Here is a 24,589-nt window from a genome sequence, read left to right as displayed (position 1 = left end):
TCGTGTTTGTACGTCTCCGCTCTCGGACTGTATTATCTAAGAAATGCTGCCATTTTCTTTGTAGGCTACTTATTAGCTAGCAGCATAGACACATATATGTATATTTTATCTATGGTTAGCTAGCAGTAGGCCATTTACAAATCAAGCAGATAGGCTACAGATTTTTTTTTAGTCATGTCTATGCCGTCTCCTGACAATGTCAATGGTAAGTCAGACACATTGACAGAAAGAACAGAAAGAATGATAAATCAATGGTAAGTCCAATATTGATTGTACTGTATCTCATTGTACAGTGTCCTTGAGTGTCATGAAAGGCGCCTTTAACCCTTAGGGCCCGTTGGTCCATTTTACGGACATTTCATTTTTCTTTTTTTGGATAATTTTGGCTGTGTTCATGCATATGGCATGAAAACTGGTAAGGAAGTGTATTTTTATATGATAATGTTATTTCCAGCTCAGCTCCTACAGTAAGGCTAAAATACACTGTATACAAACAAGAGTTACATTCAGACTGCTAAGGTCCATAAAACGTCCATTAACACCCATTCAAACACCATTTTTTCAACACACTGCCATTAAAGCATAATTGATGCATTTTTTTATATCTGGGTGTCAATCTGGGCTTCTACCTTGGAATTGATCATTTTTACTACTCCCCACCATGTTACGTCATTATGACCATATTTGGCATATGGAGAAAAAACAGGCTATTTCCACTAGATAGCACTGTCACAATCCCCCCTTCCTCTCCCTTTAGCTTTAACCCTGAGGAGTGTGTGTGTGTGTGTGTGTGTGTGTGTGTGTGTGTGTGTGTGTGTGTGTGTGTGTGTGTGTGTGTGTGTATGTGGGTGTGTGTGCACGTGTGTGTATGTGTGTGTGTGTGTGTGTGTGTGTGTGTGTGTATCCATGACCTATGACATTATGAGCAAAAGGCTAGTGGTTTTCAAGTGGCACTGTTTTCATTTACTCTGAATCCTCCTCCAGAGCTGGGATGTTTCCTCTGACTTTCAGTAGTGGAGAATTCAGTTGGCCCCACCAACACCCATACACAGAGATATACTCCTGCAGCCACTGGAATGGGACAGGGACCCACCTGTTACGCGTTAATGGAGGTTTCAGACACAGTGGTTGCGTTCCGAATCTCATACTCTTTCTTTTTTCTATTCTACATACTACATCCGACGATAAAAAGAATCTAGTTAGGATGCAGTAGGCATACTATTGGGACATACTTTACTCTCTTATTTCATCATAACATTGCGCCTTGATCTTGCCTCTTGCTTTTATATCCGTCGCATCCCCGTTTGTTTTCATATGGAGGCTTCGTCGATGTTACGTAACTTCACGTGCGCACTGGATTGTGGGTCAGAATCGCCCAAATAGGATGCACTTTTCAACACTAACAATCTTGGCCGCATGAAGTAGGACATCCGGGTACTTCTAACCATCCTAAATCTGGCCATAAGAATCGGGACATCCTAAGTGTTTTTTCTACATACTATATAGTAGAAAGTATGCGATTCGGAACGCAACCATTGTCTGTGTCAGATTCCTATTACTCGCTATCAGAATCAGACTCCATCACTGTTTCCAAAGCTTTATGTACTTCTTGTGTAAAGGCTCCCTCCATATTGCCAGGTAAGAAATAACTAGTTCCACAGTTTGCTTTGTATAAACTCTGGTTTCAATGGCAGCTGTGTAAACAGCTCAACGACTTGTTATGTGTCTCTGACGGCTGCACCTTTGATGTGATTGAAGATGGCCCATGTTTTAACTTATTTGAAGCAGTGCACTGCACATGCTTGTGTGTATGGACCTCAGGTAGGTGTGTGTGCTGTGCATTTATACAAAGTCATCTTTAGAGGGATTTTGAACCTCTGCATGAAAAACTACACATGGAACAGAGTGAATGAAAACAGTGCCACTTGAAAACCGCTAGCCTTTTGCTCATAATGTCTAGGTCATGGGGATACACACACACACACACACACACACACACACACACACACACACACACACACACACACACAGTCTCTCTCATACACACAATGATGCCAATGATGTCCCTGTTACACTGTTCTTGGCCCGTTCACTGTTCACTGTTCACTTCTGGATAATAACAAAAAGAGTGGAAAATGTGCATGGACTGCAGGTGAGGTTCTTTTCCTAACACAAAAATTCAATTTATGATTAGTACTGATGTTGGTTTAAAATTCAAGCCTAAAAAAGTTGGAAAAATATCGATGTATAATATTTTTTATAGCTACCTTTTTCAAAAGTCCATTTTACGTACCTTAGCGGTATGAGTGTCAGTTTATTACACTGTACAAAAACTAATAATGCCTAAATATCTGTGTTGCTGCTCAGCATTGACATATCCCAGGCCTAATAATTCAATACAAAAAAAATTAGTTTGCATGTAGTATATTGAAAATAATAAACATTTTCAGTTTTTTCCTCCAAAATACGATGTCATCATGACCAAAACCTGGCAATTAAAGGGTTAACATCTTTTAAAATTCATGACTATTTTATATTAATAGTTAGGGCAGATGTAGGGGAAAAGAATTGGCAAAAAAAAGTTAAAAAAAAGATTGTATAACATTTTTTATAGCTACCTCAATGAAATGTCCATTTTACGGACCTTAGCGGTACGAGTGTGAGTATTTGACACTGCACAAAAAATAATAATGCCTGAAAATCAGTTTTGCTGCTCATCATTGACACATCACAGGCCTAATAATTCAACACAAAAAAAATTAGTTTGCATGTAGTATATTGAAAATATTTCAGTTTTTCAGTTTTTTTCATCTAAAATACGATGGCATCATGACCAAAACCTGGCATTTAAAGGGTTAACATCTTTTAAAATTCATGAATATTTTATATTAATAGTTAGGGCAGATGTGGGGGAAAAGAATTGGCAAAAAAAAAGTAGAAAAAAATTAATGTATAATATTTTTTATAGCTACCTCAAGGAAATGTCCATTTTACGGACCTTAGCGGTACGAGTGTGAGTATTTGACACTGCACAAAAAATAATAATGCCTGAAAATCAGTTTTGCTGCTCATCATTGACACATCACAGGCCTAATAATTCAACACAAAAAAAATTAGTTTGCATGTAGTATATTGAAAATATTTCAGTTTTTCAGTTTTTTTCATCTAAAATACGATGGCATCATGACCAAAACCTGGCATTTAAAGGGTTAACATCTTTTAAAATTCATGAATATTTTATATTAATAGTTAGGGCAGATGTAGGGGAAAAGAATTGTCAAAAAAAAAGTAGAAAAAAATTAATGTATAATATTTTTTATAGCTACCTCAAGGAAATGTCCATTTTACGGACCTTAGCGGTACGAGTGTGAGTATTTGACACTGCACAAAAAATAATAATGCCTGAAAATCAGTTTTGCTGCTCATCATTGACACATCACAGGCCTAATAATTCAACACAAAAAAAATTAGTTTGCATGTAGTATATTGAAAATATTTCAGTTTTTCAGTTTTTTTCATCTAAAATACGATGGCATCATGACCAAAACCTGGCATTTAAAGGGTTAACATCTTTTAAAATTCATGACTATTTTATATTAATAGTTAGGGCAGATGTGGGGGAAAAGAATTGGCAAAAAAAAAGTAGAAAAAAAATAATGTATAATATTTTTTATAGCTACCTCAATGAAATGTCCATTTTACGGACCTTAGCGGTACAAGTGTGCCTAATATTATAACAGGCCCTAAGGGTTAAATAAAATGTATTATTATTATTATTATTATTATTATTATTATTATTACTATTATTATTATTATTATTATAATAATAATAATAATAATAATAATAATAATAATAATAATAATAATAATAATAATAATAATAATTATAATAATAATAATAATAATAATAATAATAATATTGTTGGAGGGACCCTGTTGGGGGTCCGGGGGCATGTCCCCCCGGATTTCTTTTAAAGTAAAATGCATCAATCTGGTGCACTTTGAGAGGACATTTTAGAGGCTATATCAACTCCTGAGATGCAGAAGGAACATTATTTTTCAGATTTTTCTTAAACAGGCAGCACTCTTTACTCTGCAACTGTAAAAACAGTACAGTAGATTGGTCTGCAAATCCATGTTCTATGATGGAGGGGCCCATTTCAACAGATAAAGGGTGGATAGCTACTTTTTATGAACAATTTAGAATTCACACATCGGAAGCTTATTTGTGTATGTGTGAGGGGGCCTTCAAGGCCCCTCATGGAGCCCCTTACATAGAGCTACTAATGCTGTTGTTTTTAACTTGCCTTTGTATTTCTCCCCTACTATTTTAGGGGCCCATGATGATTTCTATCTTGTTAAATTCTGATGAGTATACTTATATTTGGCTATTCCTTTTTGGACCCTATTATTGACATCAGTGACTGAGCTCTTTGACTATGCAACATGAAAAGTTACTATCAATATCTCTGGCTAAGGGCCCCCCTGAGCCCTTGGGCCCATTGGCCTGTGTCCGGTGTGCCTGTGCAGTAATCCATCCCTGGATAGGTTACACAATTAAGAAAAAACAACGATGGGCCTGTTCATAACTAATTTATATATTTTTTGTAATGTAATGATCATCATGAACTTTAAAAAAAAACTCAATGTTGGGGGGCCCCCGGATCATCTATTTTTTCTTTTTAATAAAAAAAAACTTGGAACTTGGTGCCCTACGCACTCTGCGTACCCTGCGTATAGGGAGCGGCGGCCCTGGTTGGGACTGTCCATTCACTTTGGCATGACGTTGTTGGTGTATAGCGTGTCAGGGAGGGACCATAGGGGATGGACCGAAGAGAACAAGTGGAGCGGTTGAGGTATTTGGATTCGAATCTCTATCCCAACTGCTATTTTCTACCCAAATCATATACCCTAGCTTTAACAATTTGAGAAAATGATCAGCAGATCAGAATGTTATCTAAACACATATTTACAGTCTCAAAAAACAAAAAAAACATAACTTTTCATTGCTCAAAAATAATAAATAATGCGTGGGAGAAGCATTAAAAAGTGAGAGACATCATATCATCATCAGGTCATAATATGTCGTTTATTTGTATGATTTCCTCACAAATTGGAAACAAAGGGCATTTGGTCAAACCATCATTAGAGGAAACAACTCACCCAGCGTTTGCAGTCCAGAAACTGATAGGGACAGTTTATCGTGTAAACATGTAAGGTATAACAAGAAAAAAAAGGGTCAGAGGCTGAACTATGGACACAGAACACACATTTGTCATTAACGTTGGTCCTCAACAAGAGTAAAAGCTAAATAAATTGAAGTTATGAAAATAAGTAAACAGTACAGCGATTTGCCGAAAATTATTGAGTTATGTCAAATGAAATGCACCGTAAAAAACTTTATATCAGCGCACCTTTAATAACACATTAAAAGCTGATAAATTCACATGTAGAACAAAGTTTCTTTGGGCCTTTCACTGCTGTAAGCTCAGAAATATGTTTCTAAAATATGACAGAATTATGACCTTTGCTCCCAGAAAAAAAAACACAGTTTCTTCGTCACAAAAATGGATGAAACATTGACAGAAATAACAGATAAGACACAAAGCATTGGCTTTTTGAAGTAGGTGAATGTAATTGTCTTTAGACATTGTCAGTAAATGACGATGTTTGATAAACTGAAACACAATTTTTTCATAAAAATTGTCTCAAAACCAAATGTTAGGATAAGTATCGTGGATAGATTTTTACATTTGTAAATAACATGGATAATTAAAGCCATATATCATCACACTTGACATAGTAGCAGTCAGTTTAATGATTTGCTACATTATGTTTTATCAATTAGGATAATAAGTATTGCAGTTCATACCAGGGCAAAATATGAAACCAAAGTGCATACAAGAAAAAACAAGAATACACAGCATTGACCTCATCATAGAAAAATAGTAAAAGCTCTTGTCAGTTAACGCTAATGTGGCCACTGTACAGTACAGGTAAAGGTGCAGGCAGTTTCTAAAATTTTGTATCCTATTTCTTCTACGTCACCTATTCCAATTCATTTGCAACCCATTTATGATTGTGACCTCACAGAAAAAAATAAACAAGGCAAATTCAGATAACTCAAAAAAAGAAAAGAATCCACGGCAAAATAGCTAGTTGAAAGAATGAGTCTGTTGTGTGGTGATCATTGTGCAGTGCAAGTACAGTACAAGGATCCTCTAAAATCTCTATACTGCGTCTAAAAATGTAGCAGGAAATTTATGTCAAACACACTGCTGAAATCAAAGTGTGAGATTGCTGGGCTCTCGGAGCTTCATCTGCTGGGAATTCACCTCTGTTTTTGGCGGCCCTTCTGAAATAAACTTCCCAAGAGACAAGCAATGTGTTAATTTGTTGGGAGCCTAATAAACAGTTATGCATAACCTACCACCATGCAATCTGAAACTGCTTAGTCCTTATAGTAAACTATAGGTAGCACCACAAAACACCTATATACATGAGAACTATTGAATGTTTTATGCTTATTCCGACACCAAGATATTTTTTTCATCACATTTGCATTTGGAGAGAAAATTGAAAGGCATCTCCACATCTGTACAAACTTAGTCCTTATTAAAAATAATGCATGAGGTCTGCCCATTTTCTGACCACCAAGAGCCACAATTGAACAGAAATGTGTGTCATTAATCTAGCCATCGTTTTGAATAAATAGGTTTATTTAAAATAAAGCTTCTTATCCAGCAAATACAACCACCATTTTTTTTATGTTGATAAGACAATATTTGCTTGATTACAAGAACAGAGTAACATGATAGTGTTCATATCAAGACTTTAACTGCTGCTATCCTTTAAACATACATTTCCGATTTTTAAGATATGTTTATGCTGGACAGGAATACATACCGGGTATTAAATACTTTGTCCTTACATGAAACAGTTTACTCATTATGTTGTAGTCCGAACACTTTTAATATATGTATTGACATTCAAAATATTTTTTTCCTCATTTTGCATCTGCTAAGAACCAAGTGGCATTAGGGTGTCAGTAGCATTGGGACAGACCTCACAGAGAGAAAAAACAAACAAACAAAACAGATGCGTTACCACAACCTTCTAACATCATAATTATAAACATACATTTCATGTAACTTGAATGTTGCCTTATATTGTTTATAAAACATTAACACATATTGATAGAGGCAGTGACATCGTGCTTCATGTTTAGGGACAGGGCAGTACTTAAAATCTATTATATATTTCTTTCAGTTTTTTTTTAGAAAAATATTCATTTCAAAACTAAACCTCAGTAACCTTTTATCTTGTTCTTCATTGACAAAAATATCCTATTTAGATCTGCAGACATTCATACTTTACAATCAAGGTACATACACTTATATATACATGTAACCTGTAGGTATATGCATATAGACTTATAATTATATTTTTGTAGTGCACAACATGCCTCCAAAGTTGCCAAATGAAAATACAATAAAAAAATGAAACAATTGTTACAATTCAATGATAATAGTAACACTTATGAATAAATCTCCCGATAAAAAAAAGAGAGATGGCAACAGCACAAGTGAAAGCAGGGGTCAATGCAAAACAGTCAAACACACAAACAAATATAGACATTAAAATATATAACACTTCTCACTCAAACATACAGACAAAACAAATTCACAGGCAAAGAAAGGACACTCACTCCACAACATCGGCCCACATGTTCTCTCCTTTTGTTTCCAGGTCTTGCTTTGTGCTTACGCGCCACATCAACCTCTATAAACCAAGAAATAAACGGGCCAGGTGCCTCAGAGTGGACACACTCTCAATAAAACGCACCCCCACCTCGTCTCTGCTGAGAGAGCAGGGGAGGTACAGAGACCACTGAGCCCAACGTTTAGAGGTTGTCTGAATTACTTTCAAAAAAACATCTCTCATCTAAATAAAGGCATCAATTCACATCTCATTGATTCTGAGCAAAACATTAGGAGTTTGGGCGCTGCAACAAATTGTCTGTATTTTCAGTTCAGAATCTTCAAGGTGGATGGTGTGAATATGCACACATAGGCCCCGGCTGATGAAGCTCTGTGGTATGGAGGTGTTTTTAAGAGGACACCCTTCCACACAGTTGGCCAGAGCAGGATTTTTTTCTTTGTTTTGTTGTTTTTTTTTTGCTTCGTTTTCAACATTTGGTTCCAAAAATCAATGATAGGGAAGGGATCTCTTTATCCATCAACGATAGACAGTTTGAGTCTCCACCTGCTTCCTCCCTTCCTGCTAAACCTCTCTGCATCCTCACTTTCAACCGGCCTCACAACATGTGTCTAATCATTATTGAAAAAAAATGGCTCAGCAGAAGACAGTGGCATATGTCTTGCATTTTGAGTTAATCAGTTTTGAGTTCATGTACGAGTGTGAAAGTATTTAGCTCCTGTTCACGGTTAAGATCCGCTTAGAACAATGCACCCCGAGAAAAAGGTTCTTCCGCATGGGGAGTGGGGTTGCGTCCATGTCCTTGTTTGAAAGGGTGCAAAAGGGTGTCTAAGTTGGGCCGTCATTCATTCAAGGTCCCAAGGGCTCTCTGGGGTCTTCGGGCTCTCGGGGGTCGAAGACTTCAGGGAGAAGGAGAAACAGAGATACAGAAGAGAAACAGAGATGGGCAGAGGTGGGTCGCATGGCAGGTAGGCAGACGGCAGAAGAATTTATCTTTTTTAAACGAGAGAAGAAAGCACAAGATTTCATGGAGGCTGTGACACTCAAATCCCCGACTTGCCAGGTCCAAGCAGCGAATGAAGAAGCAGCAGGAAGTCGAGCAGATGAAGGGCTAAAGGTGAGCGAGAAATCAGCTGTCTGTTTCCCACAAGAAAAGACCCTGAATTAAATGTCCTTCATCCCTAAATCAGATTTGCACAAATACATTCAGCAGAGGAGGAAGGGAGGAAAGGATGGAAAAGGATGAGGGCAAGAGCACTGGAAAAGGGGCAACCGACAGAGGGAACGCGGTGGGGGCACTGGTGCTCGTTGGAGTGTGAAGTGAGCTTGTGGTATCTCACTTAATGTACTGTGCATGTTGACGATTCATAATATTCTCTATGTATTAATCTGTTAATTCAGAGTATTTAAGATTGGCAGCTTTGACTTGATTTAGTTTCTATTCAATTATCATGTTCGGATAATACAAAACAAGGAATGATTTATTGTTTGAGCTCAATGTTTAAGGTTAGATTCAACCTAATTAATGTGCAAATAGTTGTATGGCTCTTATTTGGAATGCATTTCAGAATGTGTAAACTTTAACCCAATCAGAGGCAAATTTTTCAATCTTTGAGACTGATACTTCAGGCACTGTGCGTGAGTACTTGCCAGCCTCTACTTCAAGCGAGCATAATGTGAGTGCGTTTCGACATGTGTGCGCGTGTGTCTGTCGGTCAGTCAGAGCGCCAGCAGTGAAGGCGAGTTCAGGGAATCAGATGACTGCTCGCTACTGCTGTTCCGCTGGTTGGCACTGACCCCGCAGGCTCCCTCTGGGTAGGTGAATACAAATGAAGATGTGTATGAGGTGTTGTAGCTGCCAATGGCCGCATCGCCATGGTTACCGCCACCACTGTCGCTGGCCATAAGGCAAGGCCCGCCTGGTGCCGGGTCACTTGAGCAATAGAAAGAACTAGAAAACTCTACCTCCTGCATTATCCCTGGCTGAGGCTGCTGCTGCTGCTGCTGCTGAGGCGGCTGCTGCTGCTGCTGCTGCACCAGAGGCTGTGGCTGTGTCGAGGCTGGATGGGTTGTGTAGGCAGGAGGCAGATAGAAAGAGTCGTCCCTTACAGACAAGCCCACAAGGGAGACCGAAGGTTGTAAGGTCTGGGGAAGGAGCTGCGTTGAGCTCTGCTGGGGTTGTTCCTGGTATTGGATCTTACAGCTCGGCTGGTGGGCCACCAGGACAAACTCCAGGCGCTCCTTCTCCTTCTGCAGCTCAGAGATCTCTGCTTCCAGCTCGGCCTTCTCCTCCTCCAGTACATCCGTCTCCTGTGGCCAAGGACAGAAAATAAAAGAAACGGGGCATTGGGACGATGAGAGGAAGACAAATGTGGGGGAAATAGGTTGAGGTGGGAAGAAGAAAGAGAGAAGACAGGAGTGTTAGCAACACCAAATCTATACTCCAATGTTAGTCGAGGTGGTTTATCCATACCAGCAGAAATACCTTCCTCACCTGGAGTTGGATATGTAATGTGGCTTGTATAAGAACACATTAATTAGGCCATAAATACTTTAAGTACAATAGTATGTCAGGAGGACTATAGTCGTCTTCACCACAGCTAAACACCCAATTACCATAATACTCACTCTTATACACACATGTATTAACACAGCCCACAATAGATAACATAGGGTATGTAATTATGTTTATTGATCATTCTGGCAGCTATAACAGGGCCAAGCTCACCGACTGTAGTCTGTCTGTGAGTTCTCGTCGTCGGTTTCTGCATTTGGCGGCAGCCATCTTGTTTCTCTCTCGCCGAACACGCCTCTTCTCCTCCTCCTCAGGTGTAAGCTAGATGAAGAGATAAAAAATAGATAAAAGTTTTTTCTTGGTTTTTGAAAACGTTGTCATATTATCCAAGTAGTAGAAGTGGTCACACTCGATGATCAGGTCAGGGAGACTACACCGGCTATGGGTTCCTGTTTTTGTAAGACAAATGTTAAAATTCTCTACATAAACCTGACCCTGGCAACCTCTATATCCAAGTTTAGTCAGTTTGTGTATATGATAAGGTCCTACAATGAACAGGTAGGTGTACTTTTTTGTTCATAACCTATTCCCCTGAAAGTGTTTGTGCATAGACACAACACAGTACACAGCAGTTGGATTGGTTTTATAAGTGCTCATGTAAATAATATCCCTGTGCTGCACGTGTAACATGCAAAGGTCAACACACATACTGGTCAAGCACACACACTTACCAAACCAACATCTCCATCCTCACTCACAGACTCGTCTCGTGTACGGCGGCTACGGGTTCTGGACTGGCGGATGGGTCCAGGTGCTGGGCCTTGAGTGTCTGAACTCGGAGGTGTGAATCCAGACGCAGAAGAATAACTGGGGCCTGGCATGTCATAAGGGTCCACCATTGCCACTGGCTGAGTCAAGGTTGTGGTGCCAGTGGACCCACTCTGTCCAGAGGCCTGGGAAGAGATGAGAGTCGGCTGCACCATCCACTGCAAATCTTGACTGGTGGTGATTGTAGTGACGGTGGGTACGAATGAACCAGGCATCTCCCCTCCGACACTGTCCCCTGGCCCGCTGCCAACAATGCTCAAGCCAGCGCCTGCTGACACACACTCCTGAAAAGAAGGCATTAACAAAGACAGTTTAACACATGTAAAAATAAAGAAATATAGGCAGGAACAAGAGGAGCAGCTTGTTAAACTTTACCTCTACAACTAAATGCTGCCATCAAGGTATTACAAATGCACTATTTTATTGGTAGCCTATTATAATGCATTCTAATCAATAGCCAATTTTACTTTTTAATTGATTATTTAATTGTCTGTCTATCTATCTATCTAGCCATCTTTCTATATATCTATCTATCTGATTTTACAAGGTGTATCTAACCATCTAACAAGAGGAAAATATTGGAAATTTAATTAGTCTTGAGTCTGTTTGTTGCTGTGTCAAAAAAGGTTTCCCTATGTGTCTGTATGTATGTCTAAAAATACTCACAGAAAGCTTAAATCGGTCGTTTGTTCTTTTAGTTTAATTTTAGACCCGAGGAGGACAGTATCTACGTTCATTAATATTCATATAAAGCGTGGTAAGACATTGGGACTACGGCTCTGAAAGCGGCCGCCTCGACCAATCGTATCTCTCGAGAAGCGTCTCCCCCCTCCTTCTTCCTCCTTCCCAGTCACACCCCCGGTGTTCCCCTTGGCAACGCGACGTAGCGCTCCAAAATAGAACGAGTATTTACGTCACGGCGAGGCCTGTGAGAGGAGAGCGGAGCGCGTGGAAGGATCGGGCGAGGCGGGGCTTCTGCGCTTACGTAGGAGAGTTCCAGGACTCTGTCATCTGTTCTGTGGCGTGCTGTAAACCATGCTGTAAACGGAGCACGTTGTCAAGGGCTGCTACCGGGGCTACTACAGGCAACTGATGAAAGGAGTAGACTACTTTTATAGGCCTGTCACATTGCTGATGTAGGCATACTTAGAGGGACTCTTCTTATTCGACTGCAGAAACGCAGAAGTGCAAATGTAATGGCTTCATACACCAGGAACATCACCGGCCTCTGATAAAAAATAAAACAATAAGTAGCCTACCATTAAGAGCATATAGTCTGAGTCATAGATATCCTATTGCAGCCTATTTTGATTGTAATGCTTAATATGCCAATTACATTATGACTAAAGTTGATTACGTATCTCATGTAGCCTAGGATTTTTCTACATATCCCTACTTATTTGTTATCCTAATATAATAGCACAATTTAGGCCTTTTGCCTAATAAGCTAATAAACCTATTATTTGGCAACACACAGGTAATTTATAACCTAGGCCTATAACTGGAGACAACAAGCACATTTAGCCCCTATTTAGCCTATGGACCCATACAAACGTTCAGTAAAGTAAGCACAGGTGCATCTGTGCATGTAACAGATATGTTGCATTTATAACAAATTAAAAACAAGCTGTAACATTTGGTGATTTTTTTTGTGTAGGCTATTTAATTTTTTTTTTCATTGTTAAGTTTAATGCCATGTACATTACTTTGCCTTAAGCTATATAGACCTACCTGCGGAGCACTGGTGGTCGGCGGGCTCCCAAAGGAGTCCACGGAGGAAAGGTACTGTGACTCTATGGACGGAGATGAGCTACGGGATCCGCTGTCTGGGTCACCGGGGAACCCTTGGTACATCTCCCAGGAGGGATCGAGAGAGAACGCAACACCTGAAGTCTCCAGAGTTCGCGCAATGTCACCTGTGGCGACCGGGCAGAGGCACACACAAGATGATTAAAGAGGAACTGTAAGGACAAAACGGCTGATGTTAGAGGCAGTGCAGTTAAGTAGCATAGCCTATTCTCCGTCAAAAGTTGGATAATCCCACCACCAGCAAGGAGTATTGATCATTGATGACAACCCCTGCAATAACAAGTCGAGCAAGCTATTCCTAAACAAAGACATGCTTAGAGAAATATGTCTTTAAGGTTTTCTCATATTAAGCAGACTGACGGGCAGCGGTGGACAGATGTTTCCTGACCCAGTCAACTCCGAAGCAGTGCTTTGTAATGATAGGCCCATAACATTAAGACTTCTTTTAACACTTTATTATGTAGCATATCGTCCACTTGAATACAATGTTGGCTTACCGTTGCTGGTGTTTTTGTGATTCCCCGGCAAGGTGCTCTTGGTTTCTTTCCAAAAAAGTTGCATGAAGAAGCTTAGTCCAGTTCCCCGCATTCAGGGGGAAAGTGTCCCAATGGAATCTGTTTATAAATCCTCCCGTTTAGCTTTGAAATACTCGCAGCGCTTGTAAAATATGCGATTGTAGATCCATAAAGTCCGTTCACGGTACGCCGAAGTACGTTAGCAAGTATGCCTATTATACGTGCACGGTAGCAGATCTTGTCTTATGAATGAATCTATCGAGTACAACCAAGGCATTTCTAAGGTCTAAGTCCCGCCTCGGAGTTCCGCTGACGTACATGCCCATATTTGTGCCTTTGTGTTGTGTTTGGTATCCTTGGTGACGTTGAGGGAATCCCTCTCCCACTGAAATGGACCAGCTCACCTCGCCGACGGGTAATAATAGATGTTTCTTTCTTTTTTTATTATACTTTCACAGGCACGAGGTATTTCTCACCGTCTGACAATTTTCTGATAGGAAATTTTAAGAAACTTCAGTGTGATAAATATGGAAAGTATCTATTTAGGACTATCTAGCCAATGCCTTTATCTATGGTTGGATTGGAACATTTTTGAGTCATGGCTACGTCAAGAGATATATTAAAATAGCCTATTCATATAGGCTAATCTATGGACTATTTGGGAAGAGTTGCGTTAATTTATTCAAATAAACTGCACATAGCCTATAGGCTATGGACTTCATTTAAATTAGGCTATTATAGGATATTAACAGAAAACCGGATATTCTGTTGACAATCTTATCTGAGTAGCTTGCAGGATAAACATCAGAAGATAGCCTGGTTTATTTATCAACATCCAGAGATCTATGTCACTGCAGGACGGAATCCCGCCAGGCAGGGAAGGGAAATCCTGCTCTACAGATTCTCAGGACACGCCCTCGGGATTCCTCGGAGCGAGACGTCTGGGAGGACACTCTTTTTCATCTAGTGTGTGAACACTCCCCAAACCTTAAGCCAGGCACAGTGCCAAGTGTGGATTTACTGCAGGTTGAAAAAAAGAACCTCAAAGTGCTATACAATAAATTGCGATTGTAGCCTACCTACGTTTTCGTTTAGATTTAGCATGGAATTTGGTCACACATGGCAGCAGCAGCACACAGTGCGCCCCCACCCCCAAAGGACAGAGAGGGAAAAATGTAAATTGGTATAGAAAACAATGTCACTCTATCATGGACAGTGGGCAGCAGTGACGGAAATCAGCACTTGTCATTGCAATCATCACCCGTCCAAGCAGAATGTGAATAATTATTACATTCGGACACTAGTGGGAATGTGGCGGGTGGGAGTTCGGTTGGGAGGGGACCATACTCCACAGGCGGCTAAATGCGGGAAGACCGGGTGGCACTGGCAAGTTATGAATTACATTCTTAAATTCAAGGCCTACGTTATGCTATTATGTGATGTCAAACAATGTCACGTGGCGTGCATGGTGCTGTGTAAGGGCCAATGTGTGAATAGGCGTGAGCAAAAACGAGAATAGTTGGGGATAACAAGGCATTAGTCAGCGCTACAACAAACGTCAGAGACGCGGATCCACGGAGGACGTTGTGTCCCATCCTGGCTGCCTACCGGTGCTGTGCTGCTTAGCCGGTATGACTCCGTCGATGTAAGTTGTTTATGATTGGGGGAATTATTGAAGTGAATGGCTGATAACGTAGGCAAACAGCCCGCATCCACGTGGACTTTAGGCTACGGGATGAGGGCAAGAAATCCCGGATGTGATTTCTCACTTATAACGCTTTTTTAAGTTAGTACGCTAATAAATAAACAAATAGTCTTCACGGTGACACACTCATATGTTAAACTAATGTTTTAATTAACCCAAACTTCCAATAAAAAGGAGATAGCTAAAACATCACGTGCTCTCCACGGGTCCGCTGCATGTGTGTAGCGTTCTGTCGCCATGGACCTTGGTCTTTTTTTGTTATGCCGCCTAGCAACCGGTTTCCTTGGTTACCGGCTCTGAGTGACAGACCAGCAGCACACAATATGGCTTCCGGATTCTTTCTGTACGAGGAGCAGCGGCAAAGCTGAGCTACACCAGGCAGCTACACTGCACGTACAGTTGTTTTATCAGCATAGTTTTAACCGTCGGTCACATGGAAAGTTAAGTTGACAGTGTTGGGGGTTTTCTAACGGCGTGTTTTAACTGTTTTCTAGTCGTATCATGTAGCCTAGCCACACGCTTAGCAACTACATATGCATGCATCTTGTCGTTAATCATTGCATCGTACCTTCTTAATGTTTAGGTAACAAGCAGATGGCAAAATAAACTGGTTACTGCGCTTTTGTCATGTAATGAAAACACAGATTCATTGTCACACAACACCACGCGAATAAATAAGCACGTTTTTTGATGGACAAGTGGCTGAAAAAGATGATATTCAGAGAAAAACGTAAGCAGTAATTATTTTTTTTCAAATTAATATCTGCAGATTTTCTTTCCCAAACTTCTGTTGCATTTAGCCTAAATGTAGGCTAATTAAACGGACTATTTCACAAGTCGGCCTATAATCCATTCTGTAGCATATCAATGTGGCCTACTGTTTTTTAAATAAAATCGAAAAACTAAACAGAAAATATAATAAAAAAAACATTTAAAAATGTATCAAGAGTAGTAACAGTTTTTTTAACCAAGTGCTTTCCAGTCTAGGTTTCAGTTTACATTTGCTCATAATGTCTATGTTGTGTGTGTCTTCATCATACATGGAAGTGAAACAGTGTTAAAGTTGTTACGTTTTTATGTCTCTTCATTAGCTGTAAACCTGAATCACTGCACTAGTCATGGGCTACATTAAAGTATAGAGTTCATAATGGAGTGATACTGAGAGTGCATACCCACTCTCTAAACTTTTTTTTCTTCCTTGAGTGTATTTGTTTACAACTTGTGGTGGTCTAGACTCCTAGACAGCCGAGTCAGGTGAAAAATAGATGCTGTGTTGTCTAATGCCCCCGAGGTGCTTTGTTTTGCTTGCCCCTGTCTCTAAGCGTATTTTCGGGAAGTCACTAACTTGTGCTGTGCTCATGAGGCCAGCCCCTATTTCCTTTTAGAAGGCGGTCCGTGTTTGCCTCATCTTCCTGCCCAAAATATTAGTTGCCAGGCAACGGCTGGGCTGTCCCACTCCAGAGTGGTTTGTTTACACCCCTTCTGGCTCCATATCCCAACAAGATTGCATAACTCACACAGGCTTTCCCCACTTCTCTGGGAGAAATTTGATCTGTCTTTTTTTTCTCCAGCCAACCTAATTTCGTACTCTCATACTACAGCTTTTCTCTCAGCCACTCAACAATTTCCCTCTGTCTTTGTCTGCTGCTCTTACTCACTGATCCGTACAGAGCGACAAAACTGAAACTGAGGCTAAGTTTGTTAATGAAAAAGCTATGCTTGACCTGACTTTCAGTTCAACCTTTAAAACGTTTCCTGAAGACTATTGTGACACAATCCAGTGTGCCCCCTGTCACCGTTTAATACATGTATTCTTGTCTATATCCAGTAATTCTTTCTTGGCCAAAGTGGAATGCCTGCACGCCTGTGTAAACATGCCTTGTGTGTGCTGCTGTATTAACCAACATACTTAAGCTGAAATTAAAGACGTGAAACAATACATTTTTTAAGTATTTTGAATCATTAACTTTTGAACTTGGCATCCTCTTTTTTATTTTTTGCAAAACATAGTTTGTCTTTATTTACTTAATTTGTTTATTTAGTGACAGAGCATGTTATTGAACATCAGTATAGAAATTCAAATTGTTAACATGTCAGAGTTAGCAAACTCACATCCATAGTCCTTCTATCCTTCTCCAGTCTGTTTTTGAAACTTAAAAGTTATTAGATTTTTTGTAAGTATTGAGATTTTGTCATGAAGTTGACTTTGAAAAACATGTCAAACTCAGATGTTCGATGCCTAAATGCATACAACATGCACATCCCCCTTTGTAATCGAATTGAAACAGCCTGGCTAGGTATAAGCTGTCCCAAAGAATAAGCCCAGTGACCCTATGAAGCAAACTCATATATTAATTTTTTTTATAATCATGGATTCTCACTGAGATCGAGATCTTAGAACATTTATTGATGCAACCGCACAACCAGTCCAGCATACATAAACGGCACATATGAGGCAGTAAAACTTGAAGAGACTTGAGAACACAGCCTTTCTCTTAACTAAGGATGCAGTACTGAGACTCTTCTTGACGTGACACCTGACCTCCCCCACTGAGGCAGCAACTCAAAAAAATTGCCTGACTTTCTGCTGAGTATACATGTAGACTCAGCTTTTGCTTCAGTTATACAAGGGTTTGGTGTACTAGGGCTACAGTCTAGGCCACAAAACACACAATGCCTGAAATGGAAAATTCCCACGACGACCCTTTCAGTATCTGTGTTAAGAGCCGGTTACATTATTTAAACTTGTGACTTTCCAGTTTTTCTTGTTCCCTGCCTCAGCACACACAGCTCCCTTGATGCTCGCTTTTGTCCTGTTTATGTTAATGTATTGTGTGTATACGGTGTAATCCTTATGGCCCTTTAGTTAAGTAACTTGCCAACATATAAAGCCACACAGCACAGCGATAATTTACAGTGATCTGCGTATGAGATAAAACATTCAATTGTGCATACGTCACAGCCTATGGTTGTGGGATCGTCTGAGTGGAATATGTTCTCAGGTCATAGAGGTCAAAATCAAATAAAAGAGAGCCAGAGAAGGCTGCACGCTCCGAGACAAAATACATTAGAAAAGTCCCGGAGAGTTTGGGAGAATATACAGAAATGAAGCCGGTAGTTTCTGGCCAAACAGTGGCCGGCAGTCTGCCGACGTCACCATTTATCATCGACTTGGAACCTAGAGCGAGGCGATACCAAAATAACAGCCGCTACCAGGTTCCAGGTACCATGTTTTTGCGGTGGAAATGCCAAAAATGCGAGTTGAGTCGAGTTGAGCTGATACCATGCAGTGGAAAAGCGCCATTACACTCATGTCCAACAAGTGAGCAAGGCCCGACCCCGACCCCTAGGGGGGTCCGGGGGTATGCTCCCCCGGAAGAAAATGTTGTACCTTTTAAATGTTAAATGCATCAATCTGGTGTACTTTGAGGAACACTATTCCTATATAAATGGTGATTAAGATGGAGTTTAACACACTTATCAATGGTTAATGAATAAATCATTTTCTATGATACACATTTGAGCCATCAAAAAAATGAAGCAAAGGTGGTGGTTACCTGTGGTTCAAAAGAGTGAACACAAGCGCCCTTTTGTTTTATTAGATTGTTGAATTACTAGTACTCAAATAACTGTGACTACAATCACGAAGGATAGCTCACAATATTCTTTCCAGCAGAGGGTGCTCTGCTGCGAGGCGAGCTACCGTCTGTCCCAGCCCCTGCCTCTCGGCGCCCCCTCGATGCTCTTAACTGAGTGTCCCGCGGGGTCCGAAGCGTTTACTTTGAAAAAATTAGAGTGTTCAGAGGGGCTGATTGACTCGGGGAGATTGAAGCCTCGATCCCTCAAGCGGCGCTTTGATAATACGTCCATGATTGAAGGAAATATTGTTTCTTGAGATCACAGCGCGAATCACACGTTAAAGATTTTTATGCGGAAATGCTATTGTTTCCAAGTGAAACTCGCGCATTGCAAATTAAATGTATACATGTATATTTTTTAAATAGTAAAATATACATATATCAAAAAAAAATAAAAAATGAAAGTGTGGCGGGGCAAAATGAAAGTGTGGCGGCCCGCCACGGAATGATACATTAGTGGGAAACACTGCCTGACCTCCTGTAAAAAGGCTGTACTTGTTGATGGGGCACAAATAAAAAGATGTTTGACAACTTTGAGAGAGAAAGGTTATTGTACCATAGAGGAACATGAAGATGCTATCAAGTCAACTTTTAATGTTTGTGTGATATGTGAGTTAGTGTTGTTTTTGTCAACGAAATGTATGACAAAATATCGTCGTCAACGAACATTTATCACGTGACAGAAACGAGACGAGACGCAACGTAAATGGTGGTCATGTGACGAAGACTGTAATCAAATATATAATGCTTTATTGTTGACTAATAAAAACGGGACTAAATGTGGTTTACAAAAACAAAAACTCTGATAAAATATCTCTTCATGTTCATAGACAAAAACGAGAGGACACGAAATGTTATAAGGCTATTTTGTCTCGCCATTATTATTATTTTTGCAATATTTCTGTTTCCTGAGTCTCGGGGATGCAAACAGACTACGGCTTCAGATTAAAAGCATTTCACTGGCTTAACATGAGTATTTAACTAGACAAACGTGAGTTGGCTTTTATTTTGAAATAGCAGGAAGTTAGCAGGCGACGTTACTTCCTCAATCCCCACTCGCGGCAATATGGAAGATGCAGCTGCGGCGGTGGGTTAACTTTAAAGAGGACCTATTATACTACTTTTCTGGTCTTAATTTCTTGTTTTACACTGCTATAGAGCAACCTGACACGAATCACATCACAAAAAACTATGTAGATTTTCGGGAAGCTCTTTCTCTTATTTTGGCGATCCAGCACTTCCTGTCAACACTTGAGTGTGTGTGCTTCGGCAATCTCCGCTCCCTCCGCCTGTGCATCGGCCATCTCCGCTACCCTCCCCCCCCTCTTGCAAACCCCACTCCGTTGTGATTGGTTACCTTCCTTCCGGAACACTTTCAGTGGCGGGAAGCGCGAGCATGGACCTATAAGGGCGCGAGGCAGACGCGAACAGGGAAGTGACAGCATTACCATACATGGAAACATCCGCGTGGTCACGTCACGAATTTTTATGCGACGTCACGAATTATGAAAGGGTAGACCGCTTTGAAGACGTGACTTCTCGACTGGCTAGAATAGTGTTTAGTGCTCTGCACAGACACCCCAGACGGTCAGCAGGGAATACGTCGAAATGCATGTAAGTCATTATTTGATCATTTAGTATGGTTAAGCATGACTATGAATCATCATAACAACGTTTATAGGTCATAAAAGTCAAAAAGCATCATAGGTCCTCTTTAACGATTAACCAGCTGCAGCCTGAAGTTACTGTATAGGCTAACTGTCAATATGCGGCCAAACGTACTCACGTCATCTTGACTGGATTCCTGTCGGATATTAACCATGACTCCTGTGTTCCCTGCTCTCCTGAGTCATGTCGAAAAAGTATTCCATTGTTTTCTGAACGAGTAGTAGCCCTGTTTGTGGACGTCTATCAATCAAACTATGACGTAGGTCCTTAGCAACGGTCATTATACCCTTGACAGAGGTCTGTCTTGCTGGAAATAACAGACCTGTAGAATGCCGTGATTTACATAGGATTTTCAAAGTGCCATGTAATAAGTTCTGTCAACGAATTCCACTGTATGCAGTCTGTGCTTCCAATCTCATGGTTCAAACCATTTGTGTTATATCTTGTTATACAAAATCTGACTTCAGTTTACAAGCAATACAAGTCATACACAAACCTTTTATTTGCACTTTGTTATTATGTTATTGTAGCTCTAGCATTCAAGAACCTTTTTTCTCTTAATTAAACTTGAATGTAATGTCAATTTTTTCTGGCATTGTCATTTGAAGCTATTGTATTTAGGCCTATTTAAATGTATGTCATTAGACAGGAGATTTTGAAAAACAAAGAGAAGCTGTCCGAGCTCCACCAGACTGCTGTTCAGGTTGAGGAATCCGGCATTCTTACATGTTTGGTAGCTCAAATAAATATGATGTAAATTCAATCAGAGCGTCTTCCGTGTCTGGAATTGCATGTATTCTTGAGTCTATAAGGTAAAAATAATATAATAAGATAAGATAACCTTGTTTGACTTGTGAAATGGGGGACTTAAAGAACATTTTGATTTTGGCTGTACTATAGGTACTTGTACTATATTAACTGGGTTAAATATAATTGCATGACTAAAAAGACTAAAATACAAATGTCATTGACTAAGACTAGACTTAAATGTCATCAAAATAGTCCCAGATAATTCTGACTAAGAGAAGACTAAAAAGCTCAATACTTTTAGTCAACTGAAACTTGACTAGACTAAAAAGATTTTAAACGTGACTAAGACTAATAAAAACTAAAATTACAGTTTGACACAAAGACTAGACTAAAACTAAACTTAAAACAGGCCGCCAAAAACAACACTAATGTGAGTGAGATCCTTACTTTATTTGTGCTTTGGCAATGCCTCTAAATAAGCATCTCCCAATTACAGTGTCAAAACAAATAGTGTCCCCTTCCCTTTGCTGTATGCGTGCGACCGTAAACGTCAGCATTGAGGTGCCGAACGCAGAGCGGATGACTATTGTATCATGCACTGCATGGGAGTCTAATGCCTAAAGTTAAATGGAATCAGTGGGTTTCAGTAATCCACAGCTATGTGTGACTCAGACACAAGCAGCGCGTCAATTCTAGCCTACTTTTAACAGGCTCCCTGCCAGTCAGAGAGGCAAAGTGCTAGAGAGAGGGAGGGACGAGAGCAAGAGGGTGAGAGAGAATGAGGGGAAAAGTAGCTAGGAGTATTCAGAGAAATACTGTTGTAATTACAGTTATGCAGTATTGCAGTTTCTTTCCGCATTTTTACATAAAATCACTAGGGCTGGCCCGAATTATTCGAATATCTGAGTATTCATTTGTTAAATTAGTATTCAGAGCTCAATTCAGTATTCAGGATATTCTTTTTCTTTTTTCTTTTTTTTCTTTTTTTTTTCTTTTTTTTTGCAAAGGTAGCTCAAACTGCAGTATATTTTGTCAGCAAACAATATTTGGATTTACAAGTTATAAAACAATTGTAAAATACAAATTAGACGTTCATTTAAAATATATTAGCGAATTATTTGAACTTTGACCTAGTTGGCCGCTGCCCTTTGCGCATCCGGTGATGTAGTAGGCTACGTGATGTTACAAGAGTGAGGCAAACTAAAAGCGGCACCAAGCGCAGGAGGGAGAGAGAGATGGAGGAAGAATAGATTGTGTTCCTAATAACTCTATAGGCTACCACAACATTAGCGCGTAATGCTTATGCTTGGCGTAATGCTAACGTGACTTGCTTGCATCATGGGAATAGGCGGTCAATAATGGATATAATATGGACAAAAAAGACTATCAATATTGGATCTTTGTATGGATTTATAAATCGCCGATGCACGTTCCTGGATGAATTGATAAGCTCCTGTATGGGTTACGATGGCGCAGAGGACAGCTGATTTGGAACGAAAAATAGCTGTTGCCTCCACGGGGAAAAAGTAAGGAACTCCAACTTTACTACCGTTCGAAAGTTATTAAAGCGTCAACAAACTACGCAGCTTGCTGTCTCGGCTCACACACTCGGTTTCAGTGAGTACATTGGCATTATTAATGTTGGTTTGATGGTGTGTTTTTCTGGAACGAATATCCGAATATTCGCTCGAAAAAACCAACGAATACTCGAAGCCTAAAAAATGGCATTCGGGCCAGCCCTAAAAATCACTCACATTTCCTTAGTTTTAAACCATATTAGTCCATTTCACAGCAGACATGTTGACCTGTCTTTGTAGGAAAAGCATTATAGACAGCTTGCCTTTTCCCTGTTACAGTGTTCAGCACTTTGACAGTGAGCCAGCATGCTCAATTGAAAGGAACTGAAAATGAGATGCACATTTTATCAGGACACTTCAGTTTGCATCTTTACTCCAACGATTTTTATCTGACAAGATGCCGTTGTAAAGATGTGTGCAGACTGTCAGCTTAAATTTGATTGTGGTTAAACCCCCCAAAGGATGTAAAACTGTCTACAAATCCTGGACTATTTACCTAATAAAGATGTAGTGGTGAAGGAAGAATTTCAATTATTTTACCTAAGTCCTTGACAATTAGGGCTGGGTATCGTCAAGGACTTTGCGATACGATACGTATCACGATACACTGGTCACGATACGATATATCACGATATATTGCGTATCTTGATATATCACGATATATTGCGATATTCCATAAACAAGTTGCCTTGTCAAACATAACAGCACAATATATTGATAATTGCAAAGACAAATGAAGTCAAAACTATTTCATTCACAACTTCCTTTACTATTTTTCTTCCTTTTTTTTTGGTTTTGGAAAATGATCAAACACTGCTGCAGCTGCCATAACATCAAAATAACAAATCCAATTCACTCTTGTACTAACTGGACAGGACACAATGAAAATGAAAACACATCAGTGTGCTTTTGTGACACAGTGAATCTTAAGTATTCTTATTAAAAAACTGATCTAACTTCAATAGTCAGTATCCTAGAGGCTCAGGCCTGACAGCAGACATGGGTTTGAATCTGACCCGTGGTTGTTCTGTGCATTTAATTCCCTCTCTGCCCCATTTCATATATGTCTCTCTGCACTGTCAAAAAATCATAAAAAAATTAATAAAAAAATATCTATTTTTTGTTATAAAAATCGATACTGATATCGCGAAACTAAGTATCGCGATATATCGATATTTCGATTTTTTGACACAGCCCTAGTGACAATACTGAAATATAAAACCACTACATTACAAGTAAAGCTAAAATAACTGCATCTAAAGTCTCACTTTTGTAAAAGTTTGAAAGTATTACATTATTGTTACTGATACCTTATAGGTAACATGTCATTGTAGTCGTTCTTCAATCTGAATATTAAGTAAGAAACCACTCACTATAACTATCGTCAAAAGTAGTGAAATATAACAAAAATATTCCCCTTGAATGTAGGGAAGTATACGGTAGCATACATTGGATATACTGAAGTGAAGAAAGAGTACCTCAATATTGCACTTGAGCACAGTATAGCACTTAAATGAATGTTCTCCATTTCTTTATAAGACTTGCAATCTACATGTATTAGGACCTTTTTGTTTTCATGCTATATTCCAGTGCATTGTATTTGATATCAAACAGTCACTTTGAATTTGAAGTGCTGGCTTTCAGCTTTAATGTGACGTTGCAGCCTTTTTGTAAAAACTGCCAATGGTGAAGAGTTACATTACGGTTCCTATGTGGGTGTACATCTCTGAAACACAATTGAAGCCAACAGTCTATATACTTAAACAAAATCGTCATTTTTATTTGCGTTTCAAAGATATCACAAAATGCTTAAAAAATACAGTGCATTGCTGTCATTTTAACCAGGAAATAGTATTATAAGTAAC

General features: G+C 39.7%; 1 protein-coding gene across 2 annotated transcripts; it reads right to left on the bottom strand.

The window, feature by feature from the left end:
• Positions 1-6,642: 6,642 nt before the first annotated feature.
• Positions 6,643-13,466, bottom strand: fosb (FBJ murine osteosarcoma viral oncogene homolog B). 2 transcript variants are annotated; one of them, XM_080025056.1, is made up of 6 exons: positions 13,369-13,466; positions 12,794-12,978; positions 10,966-11,346; positions 10,448-10,555; positions 9,685-10,029; positions 6,643-9,530 (listed from the first exon to the last, which is right to left on the bottom strand). In XM_080025056.1, the coding sequence occupies exons 1-6, from the start codon at positions 13,457-13,459 to the stop codon at positions 9,465-9,467; spliced, it is 1,176 nt and encodes a 391-aa protein (XP_079881182.1). In that variant the 5' UTR covers positions 13,460-13,466; the 3' UTR covers positions 6,643-9,464. The 2 variants fall into 2 exon arrangements, with proteins under 2 accessions (XP_079881182.1, XP_079881181.1); XM_080025055.1 differs by having other exon boundaries at positions 6,643-10,029.
• Between the last annotated feature and the right edge of the window lie 11,123 nt (positions 13,467-24,589).

The sequence above is a fragment of the Ammodytes marinus genome (genome assembly GCF_949987685.1).
Source record: "Ammodytes marinus genome assembly, chromosome: 3".
Lineage (NCBI taxonomy): Eukaryota > Metazoa > Chordata > Actinopteri > Uranoscopiformes > Ammodytidae > Ammodytes > Ammodytes marinus.
The sequence above is the reverse complement of the archived record's forward strand: the minus strand, read 5'-3'. Positions and strand labels throughout refer to the sequence as shown.

Coding starts and splice junctions, on each gene's coding strand:
- fosb (XM_080025055.1), bottom strand. CDS start 13,459: ATGCGGGGAACTGGACTAAGCTTCTTCATGCAACTTTTTTGGAAAGAA. Junction 12,979..13,368: donor TCACAAAAACACCAGCAACG/GTAAGCCAACAT, acceptor CGGTCGCCACAG/GTGACATTGCGCGAACTCTG. Junction 11,347..12,793: donor CGACCACCAGTGCTCCGCAG/GTAGGTCTATAT, acceptor CCTTCTTTTCAG/GAGTGTGTGTCAGCAGGCGC.